The following is a 23,858-nucleotide window of genomic DNA, read 5'->3' as shown; positions in this document are numbered from 1 at the left end:
CAATGCCAACCGTCGGCTGTCGTGGTGTAAAGCTCGCCGTCATTGGATTTTGGATCAGTGGAAACACGTTCTCTGGAGTGATGAATCACGCTTCACCATATGACAGTCTGACAGAAGAATCTGGGTTTGGCGGATGCCAGGAAAACGCTACATGCCCCAATGCATAGTTCCAACTGTAACGTTTGGTGGAGGAACAACAATGGTCTGGGGCTGTTTTTCATGGTTCGGGCTAGGCCCCTTAGTTCCAGTGAAGGGAAATCTTACGGTACAGCATACAAATGACATTATAGACAATTCCGTGCTTCAACTTTGCGGCAACAATTTGGGGAAGGTCCATGGCCGTTCCAGCATGACAATGCCCCCGTGCACAAAATGAGGTCCATTTAGAAATGGTTTGACGAGATCGGTGTGGAAGACCTTGACTGGCCTGCACAGACCCCGGACCTCAACCCCATTGAACACTTTTGGGATGAATTGGAATGCCGACTGCAAACTAGGCCTAATCACCCAACATTAATGCCCGACCTAACTAGTGCTCTCGTGGCAACACGGAAGCAAATCCCAGCAGCAATGTTCCAACATATTGTGGAAATCCTTCCCAGAAGTGTAGAGGCTGTTATAGCAGCAAAATGGGGGGGACCAACTCCATATTAATGCCCATGATTTTGGAAAATTGATATTCGACAAGGTGTCCTCATACTTTAGGTCAAGTAGTGTGTGTTTAACTATGTACGTGTATATGTATGTCTGTCAGTCTATGTACAGTACCAGTGAAAAAAAGTTGACAATCATTTAAGGGTTTTTCTTTATTTTTACAATTTTCTACATTGTAGAATAATAGTGAAGACGTCAAAACTATGAAATAAAACAAACAGCTTTTCACACTTCGCATTCTCTCAACCAACTTCATGAGGAATGCTTTCCAACAGACTTCAAATCTAAATCAAATGTTATTGGTCACATACTCGCAATAACATCTGCTAACCACGTGTGTAGCGAAATGCTAGTGAAGGAGTTCCAACATACGCTGAGCACTCGTTGGCTGATTTTCCTTCCTTCACGGTCCAACTCATCCCAAACCATCTCAATTGGGTTGAGGTCGGGCGATTGTGGTTGGGTTGAGGCCAGGTTATCTGATGCAGCACTCCATCGCTCTCTTTCTTGGTCAAATGGCCCTTGCACAGCTTGGAGGTGTGTTGGGTCATTGTCCTGCTGAAAAACAAATAATAGTCCCACTAAGCACAAACCAGATGGGATGGCATATCGCTGCAGAATGCGTTGAATTCTAAATAAATCACAGACACTGTCACCAGCAAAGCACCCCCACACCACCTACTCCATGCTTCACGGTGGGAACCACATATGGAGATCATCCGTTCACCTACGCTGCGGCTCACAAAGACACGGTGGTTGGAACCAAAAATCTAAAATTTGGACTCATCAGACCAAAGGACAGATTTCCCCCGGTATAATGACCTTTGCTCGTGTTTCTTGGCACAAGCAAGTCTCTTCTTATTATTGGTGTCCTTTAGTAGTGGTTTCTTTGCAGCAATTAAACCATGAAGGCCTGATTCACGCAGTCTCCTCTGAAAAGTTGATGTTGAGATGTATCTGTTACTTGAACTCTGTGAAGCATTTATTTGGGCTGCCATTCCGGAGATCGGTAACTCTAATGAACTTATCCTCTGCAGCAGTGGTAACTCTGGGGCTTCCTTTCCTGTGGAGGTCCTCATGAGAGTCAGCGCTTGATGGTTTTTGCGACTGGACTTGAAGAAATGTTCAAAGTTCTTGAAATTTTGCGCATTGACTGACCTTCATGTCTCAAAGTAATGATGGACTGTCGTTTCTCTTTGCTTATTTGAGCTATTCTTGCCATAATATGGACTTGGTCTTTTACCAAATAGGGCCATATTCTGTATATCACCCCTACCTTATCACAACACAACTGATTGGCTCAAAAGCATTAAGGGGGAAGAAATCCACAAATTTACTTTTAACAAGGAACACCTGTTAATTGAAATGCATTCCAGGTGACTACCTCATGACGCTGGTTGAGAGAATGCCAAAAGTGTGCAAAGCTGTCAAGGCAAAGGGTGGCTACTTTGAATAATCTCAAATATAAAATAGATTTTGATTTGTTTAACAGTTTTTTGGTTACTACATGATTCCATGCGTGTCATTTCATAGTTTTGTTGTCTACACTATTATTCTACAATGTAGAAAAAAATAATAAAAAAATAAAGAAAAACCCTGAACGAGTAGGTCCAAACTGGTACTGTATATTATTGCAATTGGTGATTAATTTCTATTTTGTCAATATCGTCCGGCCCTGGGGGTAGGTTTGTACAGTAGGGGTGATGTGTTGAAGGGGGACTAGGATGGGTAAAGGGCAAAGGCGCTTTAGACATTCCAAAACAGTGCTAGGGCAAAAGGGAGGAGAATAAACTTTGGAAAGAAAACGAGGGATGGTGTGTTCTGTGCCTTGCTGAGACTCGTGCTTGGCCAGCCTCTCCTTGTGCTCATAACCCAGGGCACATTGGTCTTGTTTCTCCACCTCTACCCCATACTGCCCTCCGAACCCACGCTTATAGTCTGAAACAATAGACAAACATATATATACACACACACATATATATACACACACACATACACAATATACACACACACAGATACATATATATAAACACACACACACACAAACAGCAGATCCAAGATGGCGTAGCAGTGCAGATGTTTGTCGTTCTCCTGTTTAAATGTTGTATTTTTCGTCTTTATTGTATATATATTTCAAATCTATTTTTCTATTTTTTTTAATTAAAATATACCTTCCGGCAACCCGCCTCACCCAATGTGATACGGATCTGCTATTTTTAGACCTAATAGCCAGCCAATTAGCCAGCCAATAGCTAGCCAATTAGCAACTAGCTATTTAGTCATTGTTAGCCACTGCTAGCGGCCTTTACCTTTAGCACAGACATCAGCCGCTTTTAGCCTGGATAATACTTGCCAGCCTGCCAGTCTGCTCAGCGTGTTATCAACCCTGAGCATATCGGACGGTTTTTCTCCACGACAACACCGGATTCCTGCCGTAAGCCCTAGACCATTACTCCAGATCATCGCAGCTAGCTAGCTTCCACCGAGTGGCCCAGCCCTGAAGCTAGCCTTGTGCCAGGCCAATCTCCCGGCCTGCTCAGTGGACCCTATGATCACTCGGCTACACAGCTGATGCCTCCCGTACTCTTCACTAACACGACTAGAATCCACTACACCACCGGATTCTTGCCGTAAGCTCAGGACATTTGCATTGGATCATCGCTGCTAGCTAGCTGCTACCGAGTGGCTATAGTGGCTAACGCCCTTGTCCCATCTCCCGGCATCTCCCGGCTAGCAAACAAAATGTATCCAGCTACAATACCTATTTTGCCGTCAACACGGAGCCCCGCCGTTCCATCACGACTGGTCTGCCGACGTAATTCCATCCGCTGTGCCCTCAACCGGCCTTTGCCGGACGTCGGAGCAGACGCTTCTACTAGTCCCGGCCTGCTAACTTTTTTTTAACGCTGTGTCTCCCGCTTGCTAGCGTAGTAATGACTACCTAGCGGTTTCCCTGTTTAATCTATTGCTGTTCACTGGACCCTATGATCACTTGACTACATAGCTGATGCCTGCTGGACTGTTCATGAATCACAGTACTCCATTTTGTTTATCTGTCGGCCACAGCCTCGAACTCAGGCCCTGTGTGTAGTTAACTGACCCTCTGCTCATTCATCACCATTTTACCTGTTGTTGCCGTCTTAGCTGATTAGCTGTTGTTGTCTTACCTGTTGTCTTAGCTAGCTCTCCCAATCAACACCTGTGATTGCTTTATTATCTCTCTGTCAATATGCATTGTATACTGTTGTCTAGGATAGTTATCATTGTTTTAGTTCACTGCGGAGACCCTAGTCCCCCTCAACATGCCTCAGAGACCTCTTTTGTCCCACCTCCCACACATGCGGTGACCTCACCCAGCATAACTAGTGCGTCCAGAGATGCAACCTCTCTTATCGTCACTCAATGCCTAGGGTAACCTCCACTGTACCCGCACCCTACCATACCCGTCTTGACATTATGCCCTAAATCTATCCCACCACGCCCAGAAATCTGCTCCTTTTATTCTCTGTCCCGAAAGCACTAGAGGACCAGTTTTGATAGCCTTTAGCCGTACCCTCATCCTACTCCTCCTCTGTTCCTCGGGTGATGTGGAGGTCAACTCGGGCCATGCGTGTCCCCAGGCGCTCTCATTTGTTGACTTCTGTAACCGTAAAAGCCTTAGTTTCATGCATGTTAACATCAGAAGCCTCCTCCCTAAGTTTGTTTTACTCATTGCTCTAGCACACTCCGCCAACCCTGATGTCCTTGCCGTGTTTGAATCCTGGTTTAGGAAATTCCATCCCCAAATACAACATTTTCCATCAAGGGGGAGGAGTTGCAATATACTGCAGAGATAGCCTGCAAAGTTCTGTCATACTTTCCAGGTCTATGCCCAAACAGTTCGAGCTTTCAATTTAAAAAACGAATCTCTCCAGAAATAAGTCTCTCACTGTTGCCGCCTGTTATAGACCCCAATCTTGAATAAGCATGCCCCTTTCAAAAAATGTAGAACTAATAAACAGATATATCCCTTGGTTCATTCCAGACCTGACTGCCCTCGACCAGCACAAAAACATACTGTGGCGGACTCCACTAGCATCAAATAGTCCCCGCAATATGCAACTTTTCAGGGAAGTCGGGAACCAATACACAAAGTCAATTAGGAAAGCAAACAGAAACAGAAAGCGTTTTTAAACAGAAATTTGCATCCTGTAGTTCTAACTCCAAAAAGTTTTGGGACACTAAAGTCCATGGAGAATAAAAGCACCTCCTCCCAGCTGCCCACTGCACTGAGGCTAGGAAACACTGTCACCACTGATAAATCCACGATAAATCGAGAATTTCAATAAGCACTTCTCTACGGCTGGCCATGCTTTCCTCCTGGCAACCCCAACCCCGGCCAACAGCTCCGCACCCCCCGCAGCTACTTGCCCAAGCCTCCCCAGCTTCTCCTTCACCCAAATCCAGATAGATGATGTTCTGAAAGAGCTGCAAAACCTGGACCCGTACAAATCAGCTGGGCTAGACAATCTGGACCCTCTCCTTCTACAATTATCCACCGCCATTGTTACAACATCAATTACCAGTCAATTACCAGTCTGTTCAACCTCTCTTATCGTCCGAGATCCCTAAAGATTGGACAGCTGCCGCGGCATCCCCCTCTTCAAAGGGGATGACACTCCAGTAAACGATATCATATCCGCCATCGATAAAAGACAGTACTGTGCAGCCGTCTTCATCGACATGGCTTTCAATTCTGTCAATCACCGTATTCTTATCGGCAGACTCAACAGCCTTGGCTTCTCAAATATACTGCCTTGCCTGGTTTACCAACTACTTTGCAGACAGAGTTCAGGTTGTCAAATCGGAGGGTCTGTTGTTCGGACCTCTGTCAGTCTCTATGGTGGTACCACAGGGTTCAATTCTCGGGCCGACTCTTTCCTCTGTATACATCAACGATGTCGCTCTTGCTGCGGGTGACTCCCTGATCCACCTCTACGCAGACGATACCATTCTGTATACATATGGCCCTTCTTTGAACACTTAACAAACCTCCAAACGAGCTTCAATGCCATACGACACTCCTTCCGTGGCCTCCAACTGCTCCTAAATGCTAGCAAAACTAAATGCATGCTTTTCAACCGATCGCTGCCCACACCCGCCCGCCCGATCAGCATCACTACTCTGGACGGTTCTGAGTTAGAATATGTGGATAACTACAAATACCTAGGTGTCTGGTTAGACTAAACTCTCCTTCCAGACTCATATTAAACATCTCCAATCCAAAATTAAGAGTCGGCTTCCTATTTTGCAACAAAGCCTCCTTCACTCACACCGCCAAACATACCCTCATAAAATGGACTATCCTACCAATCCTCGACTTCACCGATGTCATTAACAAAATAGCCTCCAACACTCTACTCAGCAAATAGAATGCAGTCTATCACAGTGCCATCCGTTTTGTCACCAAAGCCCCATATACCAACCACCACTGAGACCTATATGCTCTCGTCGGCTGGCCCTTGCTACATATTCGTCGCCAGACCCACTGGCTCCAGGTCATCTATAAGTCTTTGCTAGGTAAAGCTCCACCTTATCTCAGCTCACTGGTCACCATAACAACACCCACACGTAGCACGCGCTCAAGCAGGTATATTTCACTGGTCATCCCCAAAGCCAACCTCTTTGGCCGCATTTCCTTCCAGTTCTCTGCTGCCAATGACTGGGACGAATTGCAAAAATCGCTGAAGTTGGAGACTTATATCTCCCTCACTAACTTTAAGCATCAGCTATCTGAGCAGCTTACCGATCACTGTAGCTGTACACAGTCTATCTGTAAATAGCCCATCCAATCTAACTATCTCCTCCCCATATTGTTTTTAATTTACTTTTTTTGCACACCAGTATTTCTACTTGCACATCATCATCTCCTCATCTTTCAATCGAGTGTTAATTTGCTAAGTTGTAATTACTTCGCTACTATGGCCTATTTATTGCCTTACCTCCTCACGCCATTTGCATATAGACTTTTTCTATAGTGTTATTGACTGTACATTTGTTTATTCCATGTGTAACTCTGTGTTGTTTGTGTCGCACTGCTTTGCTTCATCTTGGCCAGGTCACAGTTGTAAATGGCCTACCTAGTTAAATAAAGGTGAAATAAAATACACACACACACACACACACACACACACACACACACATATATACATAATATATATACATATACATACACACACACATATATAGTTGAAGTCGGAAGTTTACATACACTTAGGTTGGAGTCATTAAAACTCGTTTTTCAAACACACCACAAATTTCTTGTTAACAAACTATAGTTTTGGCAAGTCGGTTAGGACATCTACTTTGTGCACAACAAGTCATTTTCCCAACAATTGTTTACAGACAGATTATTTCACCGCATCACAATTCCAGTGGGTCAGAAGTTTACATACACTAAATTGACTGTGCCTTTAAACAACTTGGAAAATTCCAGAAAAGTATGTCATGGCTCTAGAAGCTTCTGATAGGCTAATTGACATAATTTGGGACAATTGGAGGTGTACCTGTGGATGTATTTCAAGGCCTACCTTCAAACTCAGTGCCTCTTTGCTTGACATCATGGGAAAATCAGCCAAGACCTCAGAAATAAAATTGTAGACCTCCACAAGCCTGGTTCATCCTTTGGAGCAATTTCCAAAGGCCTGAAGGTACCACGTTCATCTGTACAAACAATAGTACGCAAGTATAAACACCATGGGAACACGCAGCCGTCATACCACTCAGGAAGGAGACGCGTTCTGTCCCCTAGAGATTAACGTACTTTGGTGCAAAAAGTGCAAATCAATCCCAGAACAGTAGCAAAGGACCTTGTGAAGATGCTGGAGGAAACAGGTACAAAAGTATCTATATCCACAGTAAAACGAGTCCTATATTGACATAACCTGAAAGGCCGCTCAGCAAGGAAGAAGCCACAGCTTCAAAACCGCCATAAAAAAGCCAGACTACGGTTTGCAACTGCACATGGGGACAAAGATCATACTTTTTGGAGAAATGTCATCTGGTCTGATAAAACAAAAATAGAACTATTTGGCCATAATGACCATCAATATGTTTGGAGGAAAAAGGGGGAGGCTTGCAAGCTGAAGAACACCATCCCAACCGTGAAGCACAGGGGTGGCGGCATCATGTTGTGGGGGTGCTTTGCTGCAGGAGGGACTGGGGCACATCACAAAATAGATGGCATCATGAGGAAAGGAAAATTATGTGGATATATTGAAGCAATATCTCAAGACATCAGATAGGAAGTTAAAGCTTGGTCGCAAATGGGTCTTCCAAATGGACAATAACCCCAAGCATACTTCCAAAGCTGTGGCAAAACGGCTTAAAGACAACAAAGTCAAGGTATTGGAGTGGCCATCACAAAGCCCGGACCTCAATCCTATAGAAAATTTGGGGACAGAACTGAAAAAGCGTGTGCGAGCAAAGAGGCCTACAAACCTGACTCAGTTACACCAGCTCTGTCAGGAGGAATGGGACAAAATTCACCCAACATATTGTGGGAAGCTTGTGGAAGGCTACCAGAAACATTTGACCCAAGTTAAACAATTTAAAGGCAATGCTATCAAATACTAATTGAGCGTGTGTAAACTTCTGACCCACTGGGAATGTGATGAAAGAAATAAAAGCTGAAATAAATCACTCTAATTTTATTCTGAAATTTCACATTCTTAAAATAAAGTGGTGATCCTAACTGACCAAAGACAGGTCATTTTTACCAGGATTAACTGACCAAAGACAGGTCATTTTTACCAGGATTAACTGACCAAAGACAGGTCATGTCAGGAATTGTGAAAAACTGAGTTTAAATGTATTTGGCTAAGATGTACGTAAACTTCCGACTTCAACTGTGTGTGTGTGATATATATATCACACACACGGGTCCTTCCGCACTCAGGCCTAACACACACAAAGACGTATGAGCACACACATTGCGATACTGCGTTACTACATACAGTATATAAAAGCACAAACATACAGAATAGAAACATACAGAATTACAGTACATAATACACACAGCAAATGAAAAACTTTGTCAACAACTTAAACCAAAAGAACCAAGGTGCTATGCACATCCAGTAAATCCAGCCTGATCAGTCCTCCTTATGTCTAGCTCCATCTGTTCTCACTTCCTCTAATATAAGCCTGTGGCAGATGCCATGCCACCAGACAAAGGAAGTACTTTAACCTCATTGACTCAATAGTAAAACCACAAAATGACCACCATAGTAAAAAGTGAGCGTTAGGTGGGTTAGGATGTGTACACAATTCCTGTGTTCGTTTTCCTGCTACTAAGGCTAGGTGGAATAAAATGCATGTAAACACGGGTCAAACACCGGTACCTTTCTGCGACTCGTGGAGCTGCAGTTTCTCCTGGTGGTCCCATCCCACGGCTGACTTGTCCTGTCTGTCCGTCTGCACACCAAACTTGCCACCAAAGCCCTTCACGTAATCTATCAAGGGCACAGAGAATATTAGCATGGATACTAAAGTGCAAAGTAGGTAGGCCCAAATTGGACAATTCCAATGGCTGATTGGCATACAGTAAAATACCAGATAACATATTTGATACAATTCTACACTACAAAATGGCTACTGTGTACGCCCTCTAGGACACATGTCAGAGCCACCATCTCAACCATTGTGTTATCAACACCTGAGCTGTAAACACTGCCTTGGTGCAGTATGGGTAACAATGGAAGGTCACCTTTCCCTCCCTCTGATACCAGCTGATACCCTCAGCCTGAGATTGCGTAATCAGGGAGGAAAAACTAATGATAAGGCAACATGTTTCCAGGCCTTGAAAACAAGATCCTACAAGCAGAACCATTTAGCTAGTAGGATATTTTGGTATTTGAGGCACTGTAGGAGAGAGAGAAACAAGTCTGATCAGAGCTGAAGGGGGTGTAGTACATACTTGTCAGATATCTACGACCCCACACTGTCTTGCCTCAACCCACTTGTTACCCACTTTTTCCCCCTATTGTGCCTGTGTATGTGGGTGTGCTTAAGGCTTCGGGAGGTACACCATACATAACGTGTACCGGGGTATTTGTAAAAAGCCACAGGATGGTTTTTCAATATCATTGAATCTATTTGTGTTTTAATATATTATGAACATTTGTAGCTACTTTAATACCGGCGGTCAACTTGTGCAATATGCTAGGAGACAAAGATCACTTTGTGATATCGGCTGATGTAAAAAGGGCTTTATAAATACATTTGATTGATCACATTCTTCATTTCATCTGTCAAATCATTTTTCATTATGAAGCTTACCGGTAGTCCTGAAGTCACGTGGTGTTTGTTTATAAGCACAGAACAACAAGATCAGAGCCTTGTGAGTCACTCACTGTTGTGCAGCATGCTCCAGGTGATTTAATTACAGTATGGAATTCATAACTAAATGTTTGCCAGCTAGACATTTTTATAACTATTAAGTTAACTGTCTAAAATGTGCTAAATGCTCTGCAGTTGTGCATTGAATGTGATAATTTAGCTATCTGGCTAACTTCCTCCAAAATCAAGCAGTCACTTGGTAATAGCAGAGAATCACCTCCTGGATCAAGAGCCTTGCTGTCTAATATTTGTGTTGTGGGTGCAGCAAACTGTGAGTAGCATTTTTTTGTTAGTTGTATAGTTTAGGTCAAAGTTCACAATGTGCTTGTTAGCATGTAGTTAGCATTCTCTATGGGATTTTACATGTACTTGTTAGCATTTCTAACCTTTCGGATTACAGAGTATCAGTGGGGTTTGAAAACAGTGCTCCTTGTGTTCATTGCTGGCATTACTGAATATCCTGATATGGCACAAGGTATGACAATCTGGATACCGCCCAAGCCTAGTATATGGGTGACAAAGGGGGACACACCTTTCTGAGACTCGTGCTTCTCTGTTTTGCCCTGGTATTCAAAGCCCATGGCGCTCTTGTCCACCTTGTCCGTCTCCACTCCGAACTTCCCGCCAAAACCTTTGGTGTAATCTGGTGATACCCGGGAAAATGTTTGGGAGTATAGCAGATATAGTTAATCATAGGGGGGGGGGGGGGGGGGGGGGGGGGGGATAGCTGGGCTTCTCCCAAGGCAGACAATTCAGAGTTCAGTCAAGGTATCATCTGGATACCCATTCTATATCCTATATACACAGGCAAGTGTTAGTCACTGACATACAGTCCAAAAACCATGTTTAGCTGGAACTGCACAGCAGCTGATCAAGCTAAAGCACAACAAAGCCATGAATTTGGCAGCCTAATATTTAGCAAGATCACTGCAACACTGTACACCAGTGGGCTTCAACCCTGGTTGTGGAGAACTACAGGATGTGCAGGTATTTGTTCCAGCCCAGCACTAAACAACTTATCATAAAAACCTTAAGCCGAATTAGTTGTGTCAGAACTGGGCTGGAAACTAAAGCCTGCACATCCTGTCAGGTTTTTACATAAAATAAAAGTGCCTTTTAAGTAGAAATTGTGCACAAGTATTGCATTTTAAAAGCCTGTTATATTAAATGAAGCGCCCTTTAAAATAGACCACATGGACAATTAAATAATATTTTATATTAATAAAGGTTTCAATTAAAAATTTTTTTACATGAATAAAGGCTTGCTAAAAACACCAAATTCAGCCTTTTGATATGTCCCACTGTCAACCCTGTCACTTCTAGGAAGATTTAAACCCACTTAAAATAAAACAAAAATGTACCAAAGTGTCACCATCAATGTAAAGTCCTCGTCATTTTGTTGCTTTGACAAAGTCATTTCTGAAGATTATTTAATTCATGTGATTAGTCATTAATGTACAGTACCAGTCAAAAGTTTGGACACACCTAATCATTCCAGTGCTTTTCCTTATTTTCTACATTGTAGAATATTAGTGAAGACATCAAAACTATGAAATAACACATATGGAATCATGTACTAACCAAAAACATAGTGTTAAACAAATCTAAATATATTTTATATTTGAGATTCTTCAAAAGAACTTGGAAGGTTTCCTCAAGCGCAGTCGCAAAAACCATCAAGCGCTATGATGAAACTGGCTCTCATGAGGACCACCACAGGAAAGGAAGACCCAGAGTTACCTCTGCTGCAGAGGATAAGTTCATTAGAGTTACCAGCCTCAGAAATTGCAGACCAAATAAATGCTTCAGAGTTCAAGTAACAGACACACCAACTGTTCAGGTCAAATTGCTGCAAAGAAACCACCACTAAAGAACACCAAAAAGAAAAAATAGACTTGATTGGGCCAAGAAACACGAGTAATGGACATTAGACCGGTGGAAATTGGTCCTTTGGAAGATGAGTCCAAATGTGAGATTTTTGGTTCCAACCGCCGTGTCTTTGTAAGACGCAGAGTAGGTGAACGGATGATCTCCATATGTGGTTCCCACCGTGAAGCATGGAGTAGGTGTGGAGGTGCTTTGCTGTTGACACTGTCTGTGATTTATTTAGAATTCAAGGCACACAACCAGGATGGCTACCAAAGCATTCTGCAGCGATACACCATCCCATCTGGTTTGCGCTTAGTGGGACTATCATTTGTTTTTCAACAGGACAATGACCCAAAACACACATCCAGGCTGTGTAAGGGATATTTGACCAAGAAGGAGAGTGATGGAGTGCTGTATCAGATGACGTGGCCTCCACAATCACCCGACCTCAACCCAATTGAGATGGTTTGGGATGAGTTGGACCGCAGAGTGAAGGAAAAGCAGCCATTAAGTGCTCAGCATGTGAGAACTCCTTCAAGAATGTTGGAGAAGCATTCCTCATGAAGCTGGTTGAGAGAATGCCAAGAGTGTGCAAAGCTGTCATCAAGGCAAACGGTGGCTACTTTTAATAATCTCATTTGAAATTATATTTTGATTTGCTTTATAGTTTCTTGGTTACTACATGATTCCATGTGTTATTTCATAGTTTTGATGTATTATTCTACAATGTAGAAAATAGTAAAAAATAAGAAAAACCCTGGAATGAGTAGGTGTGTCCAAACTTTTGACTGGTACTGTACGCCTGTCTGTCCCTCATTTTAAGGTTAACGCCATTACATGAACAGAACTCTCGTTTTAATATGGTGAAACTATACTTTTTTTTAACGAAACACTAAACATCCAATAGTCACGTCAACCCTGTTACACTGACAGGCCAGAAATCTTTTAACAATTTAATTTATATTAGTGAAACCTGCAATCAATTGCCCCTCCCCGTTGCACATAACAAGCTTCAAACCTGTTGCGGTCAACCCCTGCAACCCTATTGCGGTCAACCCTGTTGCGGTCAACCCTGGTACTTTATTTGACACTTAATATAGATGGGAAAACGTATTTGTTATTAAGTTTAACATGTGTTCTTCATGACAATGTTAAAATGAGGTGAAATCAAAAACACACTGAATTGTTGGAACGATCCTGTAGCTCTCCAGGCCCAGGGTTGCTGACCACTGCTGTAAAATAATGTAACCAAGGAGTAAAAAAAAAAAAAAGAAGCTCAGTCATCAACGTGCCTGGCCTTGACACAAACACACAGAGCGTGGGCGGGTGTTTGCGTGGGTAGGGGGGGTACAGCAAGGCAATGATACATCCTCTGTAGCAGGTTTTGCCTTTATAAACAGTGTGTGGATATGTGTGCAAGACACCAGGACAGACTGTATTTCCCTGTTTTGCCCTCAGTGTGTGTGTGTGTGTGTGCACTAATTGTATGCTACACAAACCTTTCTGGAACTTACATTCGTGCACAAAACGGCTAAAGTTATGTGTGGGTGTGTCCATGCACAAATGGTGTGTGTATTACTCGCTAAACAAACCTTTCTGGGAGTCGTGTTTCTCCGTTTTGCCCTGGTATTCAAAGCCCATTGCCGTCTTGTCCACGCGGTCTGCCTGCACCCCATATTTCCCCCCAAACCCTGTGGAGTAGTCTGCACATCAAAGCAGGGGGAGTGGTCAAAGGTCAAGAAAGAAGCAGGGAGTGGTGGCTGCAGTGATGAATGCTCAAACCAAAATCAACCCCTAGCCCATACCATCTAGGCACTACAGTAGGTCTGGTGTAAAATTCAGAATCAGAGTGTTTAATAGAATAGGTGTGAGCAATATGGGTAAAGCCTATCAGAGGGCAAGGTGGAGCTGTTGTCATCTTGCTTACACGCATGTAGTCATTTTAGATCAAGTGCCTTAGGCAGTAGGAGCTAGGGGTTCATTTGGAATTGAGCACATAGCGCTATCAACTAAAGTGGGGTGAGGAACAATAGTGGTCACAGCATGGAATCACAGGAGTGCAGCTGGAGTGGGGAGCACTGAGAGCCAAGAACATACTCACTCACACAGCATCGGATGCCACTCACACCCATCCTTATACCATAAAGGTCTGGCTGGGCCAGATACTATTACATCCAGATGGTTTACAGAGCAGAGAGTTCTGAACTATGTGAAGTGTCTAAACAACTAGGTTGTATTCAGAATGCTCAGGTCAGTTTGGCCTTTTACCCCCTGATGGATACAGTTAGGACTTGTGGGGACTAAGGATCGTGAGCTGATCTTAGATCAGAGCTAATTGTGCAACTTCTACCCAGAGTTACAAAACATTGAACCGTTCCAACTTGGTCTGTTAAAACGGACAAACAACACGTGTAAAATCACCTTTCTGCGACGCGTGTTTCTCAGTCTTCCCGGCATAGTCAAACCCGACGGCGGACTGAAAAGGGAGAGATCTCCATGTTGAAGTTAACAAAGTAACCAGCCAAAGGAGAATGCAGCATTTCTCAGCACCATCATGCAGTATCTTTTCATGCTATTCAAGTATTCTCATCTCAATAGGCACTAACTCAAATTCTATTATTGTTAAGTTAGCATTCGGACCTGAAATTGCTGTGTGGTCATGAGTAGGGTCAGGAGTTTTTTCCTGACCATGTGACCTGACCATGAGAGCCCAATGTGACCGTGATGAGCGTACCTTGTCGACGCGGTCGCCCTGCACTCCAAACTTCCCCCCGAAGCCTTTGGATGTGTCTGTCTGAGAGCAGTGCTTGGACAGCTTACTCTGGTATTCATGGCCCACCGCAGACTTGAGAGAGAGAAAGAGAGACAGAGAGATGGACAGAAGGAGAGAGGGGTGAACAAATGCAAACAGTGTGAGGCTGACTGCAGGGTATGCAGTGGTTTGATCAGGTGTTGACAGCTGAGTCACTCACAGACAGAGTAGGGTAAACAGTGATGGGTCATAACATTCACAACACACTGACCAGTGTACAGGCAGAGTGAGAGGGGGGGGGTCAAACGGCCCCCTGCCTGCTCACAGTCACCCACTGTTCACACACACATACATGCACACACAAACAGTTAAACAGTGCACACAAACAGAGAGAGAGAGATAGATAGAGAGGGCTAAAGCATTGTGGATAACAACAAGACTCAAACAGCAATGATTAGCTCAGCTCCTTTTGCCACAAATCACAGTCAACGCACGGCAACATTTGTGTGTGTGTGTGTGTAAAAGTTAACATATCAGTAGAAGACAAAATGCAATTGCCAATGTTATGCCAATCAGGTTAAATTAATTCCGTTCCAAAATAATGTTCCCGCGCTCCCTCTGGAGACTGTTGTAATAGTGATCAGCTGTTGGTTCTGGGCTTTGAATCATTGGAGAGAAGCTTTTCTACAGATGTGGTCACCAAAATAAAAATAGAATCAAATTGCTGTGGTCTGAGGGGCATTCTCCGTTCTAGTAATTCTATTACTATGGTCACCATTCACCTTGTCCATGCGGTCCTGCTGCACCCCAAACTTGCCCCCATAGCCGTCCGAGGCTTTGGGCATGGCGGCCTGCTCCTTCTGCCTAAGGTCACTGTGCTCCGACGACACGTTCTCACGCAGCTTGTGGATACTGAAGAGGGGGTAGGAGGGAAAAGATGGGGGGGTAGGAGAGAAATAATGGGGTAAGAATGACTGTGTGCTCCACTGTGGTTCACTGACACCCTAAAACAAAAATAAGCTTTTTTTTAAGTTAACTTAATAATAAAATTACCAAAGATGTATAATCATCGACAGGTAGACAATGTGAAGATCATGATTACAATGAAGTTGAAATGATCATGTTTGAAATGGTACTGATGCTGATTATGAAAACTGTTGTTGATGATAAGGATGATAAAGGCAGCAGTAGTACTCACTTAATGTGTTCCTGGTGACCGGAGCCTTCCACCGTCTTGGCCCCCCACCGCTGCTCCTTCTCCGAAACGTCATTCTGTTAGCACGGGAGCAAGGGGTCAGCGGGAAGGAGAGGAAAGAGGGAGGGAAAGAGTAAGGTATAAATGGTGATAGAGTGGAGGCAGAGGAATATGGAGAGGAAGAGGAATAGTCAAAGAAAGAGATTTAGTGGGCACAGGGTAAGGAGAGGAGATGGTGAGGTGTTAATAAAAATGAAATGGCAGAAACAGGTGAAAAACATCCGTTGCTCCGGACTGAAACCGGACTTCATTACCATGGTTGATTTACCTCAAAGTCTGGGTCTGTCTCCCAGTCGTCACCTCCGTCATCCACTGCCACAGTGACGGACTGACCTGCTGCTGCCTTCCACATCTGGGGAGAATACACTGGTTATACTGGCTCGCACGCTCAAACATACACACACTTAGCAACTTATGTCCGATAATATGACAGCCGGAAATGATCGCCCCAACTTTCCCGTGAGCTGTTAGTTTCTAACATTGTGTTGGTATACCAATATTCTAATCTTCCTATGAATTTGATAGGACCTGAAACACATCTGAATGTCAGAAAACATCAGCAGACAATTGAAAAACCTAATAATAATCAACCAGTAAGATGTTTTTCAAATGCTGGGATGGGGCTTTATTGAGGTTGCCTTTGGCCAATATCCAACACCCAAGTCTCAGCGAGAAAGGCCACTATTAACTAAGACCTAACTCAGCACAAGACTGGCATCTGTGATCATCAAGAACTTCAAGGAGAGCGGGTCAATTGTTGTGAAGAAGGCTTCAGGGCGCACAAGAAAGTCCAGCAAGCACCAGCACCTTCTCCTAAAGTTGATTCAGCTGCGGGATCGGGGCACCACCAGTACAGAGCTTGCTCAGGAATGGCAGCAGGCAGGTGTGAGTGCATCTGCACGCACAGTGAGGTGAAGACTTTTGGAGGATGGCCTAGTGTCAAGAAGGGCAGCAAAGAAGCCACTTCTCTCCAGGAAAAACATCAGGGACAGACTGATATTCTGCAAAAGGTACAGGGATTGGACTGCTGAGGACTGGGGTAAAGTCCTTTTCTCTGATGAATCCCCTTTCCAATTGTTTGGGGCATCCGGAAAAAAGCTTGTCCTTAGAAGACAAGGTGAGCGCTACCATCAGCCCTGTGTCATGCCAACAGCAAAGCATCCTGAGACCATTCATGTGTGGGGTTGCTTCTCAGCCAAGGGAGTGGGCTCACTCACAATTCTGCCTAAGAACACAGCCATGAATAAAAAATGTTACCAACACATCCCACAACCATCCAGGAACAGTTTGGTGACGAACAATGCCTTTTCCAGCATGATGGAGCACCTTGCCATAAGGCAAAAGTGATAACTAAGTGGCTAGGGAAACAAAACATCGATATTTTGGGTCCATGGCCAGGAAACTCCCCAGACCTTAATCTCATTGAGAACTTGTGTTCAATCCTCAAGAGGCAGGTGGACAAAAAAAACCTACAAATTCTGACAAACTCCAAGCATTGATTATGCAAGAATGGGCTGCCATCAGTCAGGATGTGGCCCAGAAGTTAATTGACAGCATGCCAGGGCGGATTGCAGAGGTCTTGAAAAAGAAGGATCAACACTGCAATATTGACTCTTTGCATCAACTTTATGTAATTGTCAATAAAAGCCTTGGACACTTATGAAATGCTTGTAATTATACTTCAGTAGTCAATAGTAACATCTGACAAAAATATCTAAAGACACTGAAGCAGCAAACTGGGTGGAAATTAATATTTGTGTCATTCTCAAAACTTTTGGCCATGACTGTAAATTGGGCGTTTAGTTCGAAAAGCTACGTTCATGATACAAATGCAAGACAATTGGTTAGCTAGAAGAAAGAAGAAGAAAAAAAAAAAAATCGGGCAGCTGTATATTCACAATGTAATTAACTAGTATTTCCGCGTTCTGTAACTGGACTACTGTACAGGGACAATGCATCAGCAACAGCCATTCAAATGTGCTGCCTTGTCAAAGACACATGTGAGAGATCACAAACAAATAACATGGACATGGCTTGTAAAGTAGCTACATTATTAGCATTTGCTTGATTGTCGATCTTTACCAAACCTTGCGACATATTTGAATTTGCAATGGTTGAACAGTGGAATCAAAAATGACGGTACAGGGAACGAGATATTTCCATTAGAAAATGACACAAATGAAGAACAAGCGTAGCTAGATTCTAGCTACTAAACATAAAATAGTAATAGCACTTCCTGTTCCAGTTAGCTAGCTCTGCCTTGTCTCGAAAATGATTTAGCCACAGGCACTAGGTTCAATCTCGAACAGTTTTTTTTAAAATTCATCCTGCATTCCATCCTGCAAAGCGCTCGAGCGCGTAGTAGTTAGAGATACTTATATGTTTATCTCAATTACTTACTTTGAAAATTCCCTGCTGTCAAAAATATATTTGAGATGTGAAATGACTGCACCTCTTGACAGTCCTCGGGGTGTGATGGAATATTCCTTTTGGCGAGCTCTCTTCCGGCTCTCCCAATATCCCACTTCCTGCTTAGGGAGTGACGCAGCTCTCATAGAGCTAGACAGAGGACTCATCTTTTGCCGAAAATTTTGTCCCCAAATGCAATACATTTTTACTTGAAATCCAATATTTTATAAAATCTCTAGAATTTGTCAATAACAACAACCAAAAATACTGTATTCTTACAACTCTGTCATAGCTTTGTACAACTGAAACCCGTGGCCTTTATTTTATTTTGAGGTACTTTAACTTTAGAAAGTAAATTCTTGTGATTTTTTAAAACATTTTTAATGTTATTTTACGTTTCTTCAGAGAAAATATACATGTAGTGATGTCCTGTTTTTTTGTTATTATATTGTAATTTGAAATGTTATAATAATATATATATGTATTTTTTTTAAATAGTCTTATTTTGCCAAGTTCAAAACAACTGGGAGCTCGGAACTCAGAAATCTCAGACTTCAGTGCGTTCAAAACAACTGGGAACTCAGTAAAAACGATCTCTGACTGGGAAAAATGTATTTGACAGTCATCCAACTCAGAGTTCCAAGTCGGAAACTCAGGCCTCTTTCTAGAGCTCGGACCTGAAGATCACTGACATCATGTTTTGACCTCTTTCTCAGAGTTCACTGTTGTTTTGAACACGGCACTAATATCTATGCCATTAAAGCGGCATGGGCAGTGTCATTGAGGCAATCTCCATTTTGAAGTATTCAATCATAAAAAAATATATATATATATATCAATCCAAAACCATCCCACTCCTTCAGTCACAGTTCAAATCACATCCCTAGACAGACTCAGGGCCTGTGAGGACAGAGCATTCATCGAAAGGATTCCTTGTTATGCCTCTGCTGTAAAATCCCTGAAGCCTCATTCACATTAACCATAAGCACTCAGCAGGGTTGGGGAGTAACACCACTGCACACTGCTTGCATCATCACGTTGCTGTATGGTACATTTTATGCAATTGTTACAATCCATGCTCTGCATCTTCACAGTTGAGATTACACAAAGGGAAAACACGCCTTCGAGGGAGATGGTGGAAGGGGGGAGAGACCCGACCAACTTGGCTTGTTGAGTTAGTAGGGAGGAGTGTGGAGACGGTCAACGTCAAAGGTAGAGGGGAGAGCCGGAAATGGCGGTGAGTAGTGGGGATGAAATGGAGTAAATGGATGAAATGGAGTAAATGGATGAAAAAGATGGTGAAGCAACAGCTGTGCTGGAATGTGAACAATATGGGTGTCAGTTCTGATGATATGGAGCGGGAGGATAAGGGTCAAGGACCGGAATTGTCGGTAGTGGAAAGACATAGGAAGAAGAGAGATCATGATACAGAAAGCAGTGGAGCTTCTAGTAAAGAAAGCAGAAAGCATAAAGAGAGCCAAGGTAGGAAGCAAGAGTAATAATGTGTTGGAGTGGAAAGTGATGATGGTGTTTGATGAGACAGCAGGGCCTCATTTACACCCTATCCAACTAACTAATGCTGTGGAGAAAGAGGTAGGTGAAGTCAAATTATTTTGGTTCATTGAAGAATGGTAGGTTGTTAATATTTTGTGGTAGATAGGCTCAGCAAGAAAATATTCTGAAAATGGAAAAGCCTAATGGGAGGAAGTGTACGACTTCCACCAAAGTCGTTTCCTCTCCTTGTCCGGGCGGCGTGCGGCGGTCGGAGTCACCGGTCTTCTAGCCATCGTCGATCCACTTTTCGTCTTCCATGTGTTTTGTCTTGTTTTCCTACACACCTGGTTTCCATTTCCCTCATTATTTGTTGTGTATTTAACCCTCTGTTCCCCCCCCCCCCATGTCTTTGTGTGGAATTGTTTGTTGTAAGTGCTTGTGCACCTGTTACTGGTGCGTGTCAGGGTTTTTGTACCCATATTCTGTTGTATTTTTATGCCGTTGGTTTTTGGATTAAACTGCTCCGGCTACTACCTAGTTCTGCTCTCCTGCGTCTGACTTCCCTGCCACCAGTTACGCACCCCTTTACAGGAAGATTAAAAGCCATGTCCCTAGTGCTTATGCTAGATTGTGGGGAGTCATCACTGGGGTCCCTATACCTATGTCCATGGATGATATTAAAGAAAATGTGAAGGGAGGAAGAGGGATTGAGGCCTAAATGTTGATCAGTAGGAAAGAGGGTCAAAGAAGTGAAAGCCTATCAGTGCTACTTAGATCTGAGAAAGTTTTGCCTGGAAAAGTACAGATAGGATTCCTTAGTTTCAATGTCAGAGACAGGGACATGTAGCTGTTCAACGGAAAGGAAGGAAAAGATGTGCCAACTGTGGAGGGGGACATGATTACTGTGAATGTGGGAGCAATTTGAAGGTTAAGTGTTGTAAATGTGTGTGGGGGGGCATAGTGCTGCATTTGGTGGATGCCAGGTGCTGAGAGAGGGTTGAGAGAATCAGAGATATAGAATTAGTCACGATGTATCATATGCAGAGGCTGTAAAACAGATTGGTGGAACTACAGTGTGTAATGATGGAACTTCCATGGCGTGACGAATGTGTTGTTACCTACCCTTACCACCTGGGGGCGGCCCGGCTGGAAGTTCAGGATCCAGTTGCAAAGGGAGGTGTTTAGTCCCAGGGTCCTTAGCTTATTGGTAAGCTTTGAGGGCACTGTGGTGTTGAACGCTGAGCTGTAGTCAATGAATAGCATTCTGTCACGTTCCTGACCTGTTTTTCCTTTTTCTTGTATTTATTTAGTTGGTCAGGGCGTGAGTTGGGGTGGGCTATCTATGTGTGATTTTCTATGTTGGGGTTTTGTGTTCGGCCTGGTATGATTCTCAATCAGAGGCAGCTGTCAATCGTTGTCCCTAATTGAGAATCATACTAAGGCAGCCGGGGTTTCACGGGTGTTTTGTGGGTGTTTGTTCTTGTGTCAGTGTTCCGCCACACAGGACTGTCACGGTAGTTATTTTGTATCGCTTTTTGTTAATTATTAAATCACTATGGAAACTAACCACTCTGCGTATTGGTCCGATCCGTCTCGCCTCTCCTCGTCCGAGGAGGAGGATTACGACTGCCGTTACACATTCTAACATACAGTGGGGCAAAAAAGTATTTAGTCAGCCACCAATTGTGCAAGTTCTCCCACTTAAAAAGATGAGAGAGGCCTGTAATTTTCATCATAGGTACACTTCAACTATGACAGACAAAATGAGAAAAAGAAATTTAGAAAATCACATTGTAGGATTTTTAATGAATTTATTTGCAAAATATGGTGGAAAATAAGTATTTGGTCAATAACAAAAGTTTATCTCAATACTTTGTTATATACCCTTTGTTGGCAATGACAGAGGTCAAACGTTTTCTGTAAGTCTTCACAAGGTTTTCACACAGTGTTGCTGGTATTTTGGCCCATTCCTCCATGCAGATCTCACCTAGAGCAGTGATAATTTGGGGCTGCCTGATTCCCGGAGTGTCCTGCTAGGGTGGAGGAGTTTAAGTAGCACAAATCCGGGCTGTACAGCAGGTCTCCTACACGGAGGCGCAGGAAATTGTTGAATGAGGGAGTGGAGCTGAGGAAGATATGGCAGTGGACGCCCAGAAGCCAATTGAGATTCAGAATGTCATTCATCAGATGAAGGATACAGATACATTGATAGTGAAGAAGGTGGATTTTGTGGAGTCTATTGCGCAAGTGATTCATTGTACTGTCCGAACGAGCAAAAGTCCAAGAAGCTGGACATAATTGTATCTGCAGCTCAAATCAAATCAAATTGTATTTGTCACTTACACATGGTTAGCAGATGTTAATGCGAGTGTAGTGAAATGCTTGTGCTTCTAGTTCCGACAATGCAGTAATAACCAATGAGTAATCTAACCTAACAATTCCACAACTACTACCTTATACACACAAGTGTAAAGGGATAAAGAATATGTACATAAAGATATATGAATGAGTGATGGTACAGAACGACATAGGCAAGATGCAGTAGATGGTATCGAGTACAGTGTATACATATGAGATAAGTAATGTAGGGTATGTAAACATAAAAGTGCATAGTTTAAAGTGGCTAGTGATACATGTATTACATAAAGATGGCAAGATGCAGTAGATGATATAGAGTACAGTATATACATATACATTATATTAAGTGGCATTGTTTAAAGTGGCTAGTGATACATTTTTGATCAATTTCCATCAATTTCCATTATTAAAGTGAGCTGGAGTTGAGTCATTATGTTGGCATCAGCCACTCGATGTTAGTGGTGGCTGTTTAACAGTCTGATGGCCTTGAGATAGAAGCTGTTTTTCAGTCTCTCGGTCCCTGGTTTGATGCACCTGTACTGACCTCGCCTTCTGGATGATAGCGGGGTGAACAGGCAGTGGCTCGGGTGGTTGTTTGTCCTTGATGATCTTTATGGCCTTCCTGTGACATCGGGTGTTGTAGGTGTCCTGGAGGGCAGGTAGTTTGCCCCCAGTGATGCGTTGTGCAGACCTCACTACCCTCTGGAGAGCCTTACGATTGTGGGCGGAGCAGTTGCCGTACCAGGCGGTGATACAGCCTGACAGGATGCTCTCGATTGTGCATCTGTCGAAGATGCAAGGTTTTTGGTTATTCAGGAATTAACAGCTGAAACCCCTCCCAGACCCCTGAGCCTGTGTAGGGGTGTGATTTGGATTGGATTATGACTGAAGGTGTGGGGATGTTTGTTTTTTATTGATATATAATTTTTTATTTGTATGAGCAGAAGAAGAGATCATGCAAAAGGTAAAAACTTTGTTTGTGTCACTTTAGAAGATGACTGTAGAAGGAAAATTGAAACCTGAGAGACAGATACAGTACATAAAGGAGAAAAGGGCAGGGGAATGAAAGAAAGAGGCGTGGGACAGCAGCCAGCAACCGTCTCTGGCGTTTTCCCCCAATCATGTCATTCATTTGAAAAAATCACAGACAGAAACAGCCAGGTGCAGGGAGAGAGTACAGGATAGGAACAGTGAGAGGAGGAGAACACCCAGCTAGAACAGTACAGGTGAACACTTGAGGTCGCTATCCGGGAAGAGCCTATGTCCTCAGAGTAAACCCCTATTCTTAGCTTTTTGCACAAAGCATCGAAGATTAGCTTTTTGCACAAAGCATCGTACCTTCACTAAAACGACTGTCATTCCAAAAGAAGGCCATTGCCAAACGCCAAATTCCCCAGCTGCTTTATGATGCAGCCTTTACTTGCAAGTAGCTCAGTTTTTGATAAGGGTGTTGATTGTGGCCTGTGGAATGTTGTCCCAATCCTCTTCATAGGCTGTGCGAAGTTGCTGGATATTGGCGGGAACTGGAACACGCTGTTGTACACATCAATCCAGATCATCCCAAACATGCTCAATGAGTGACATGTCTGGTGGGTATGTTGGCCATTGAAGAAATGGGACATTTTCAGCTTCCAGGAATTGTGTACAGATCCTTACGACATGGGGCTGTGCATTTTCATACTGAAACAT

At 43.3% G+C, this 23,858-nt stretch overlaps 1 protein-coding gene across 9 annotated transcripts in view; it reads right to left on the bottom strand.

Annotated features, from left to right (window-relative positions):
- Window positions 1-18,433, bottom strand: part of LOC129854022 (src substrate protein p85-like) — a 31,842-nt gene extending 13,409 nt beyond the window's left edge. For 3 of the 9 annotated variants that reach the window (XM_055920627.1, XM_055920626.1, XM_055920628.1), the window contains exons 1-10: window positions 18,309-18,430; window positions 16,177-16,260; window positions 15,852-15,925; window positions 15,436-15,565; window positions 14,636-14,746; window positions 14,323-14,377; window positions 13,494-13,604; window positions 10,565-10,675; window positions 9,036-9,146; window positions 2,482-2,592 (exon numbers count right to left, since the gene is read on the bottom strand). In XM_055920627.1, the coding sequence (XP_055776602.1) occupies window positions 2,482-2,592; window positions 9,036-9,146; window positions 10,565-10,675; window positions 13,494-13,604; window positions 14,323-14,377; window positions 14,636-14,746; window positions 15,436-15,565; window positions 15,852-15,925; window positions 16,177-16,260 (898 nt within the window). In that variant the 5' untranslated portion in view covers window positions 18,309-18,430. Of the gene's footprint in view, window positions 1-2,481; window positions 2,593-9,035; window positions 9,147-10,564; window positions 10,676-13,493; window positions 13,605-14,322; window positions 14,378-14,635; window positions 14,747-15,435; window positions 15,566-15,851; window positions 15,926-16,176; window positions 16,261-18,308 lie in introns of all 9 variants that reach the window. The other 6 variants (XM_055920622.1, XM_055920623.1, XM_055920625.1 and 3 more) reach the window with 5 other exon arrangements.
- Between the last annotated feature and the right edge of the window lie 5,425 nt (window positions 18,434-23,858).

This window comes from Salvelinus fontinalis, chromosome 4, assembly GCF_029448725.1.
Source record: "Salvelinus fontinalis isolate EN_2023a chromosome 4, ASM2944872v1, whole genome shotgun sequence".
In the NCBI taxonomy this organism is placed as follows: Eukaryota; Metazoa; Chordata; class Actinopteri; order Salmoniformes; family Salmonidae; genus Salvelinus; species Salvelinus fontinalis.
This window is presented reverse-complemented; position numbering and strand designations above follow the sequence as displayed.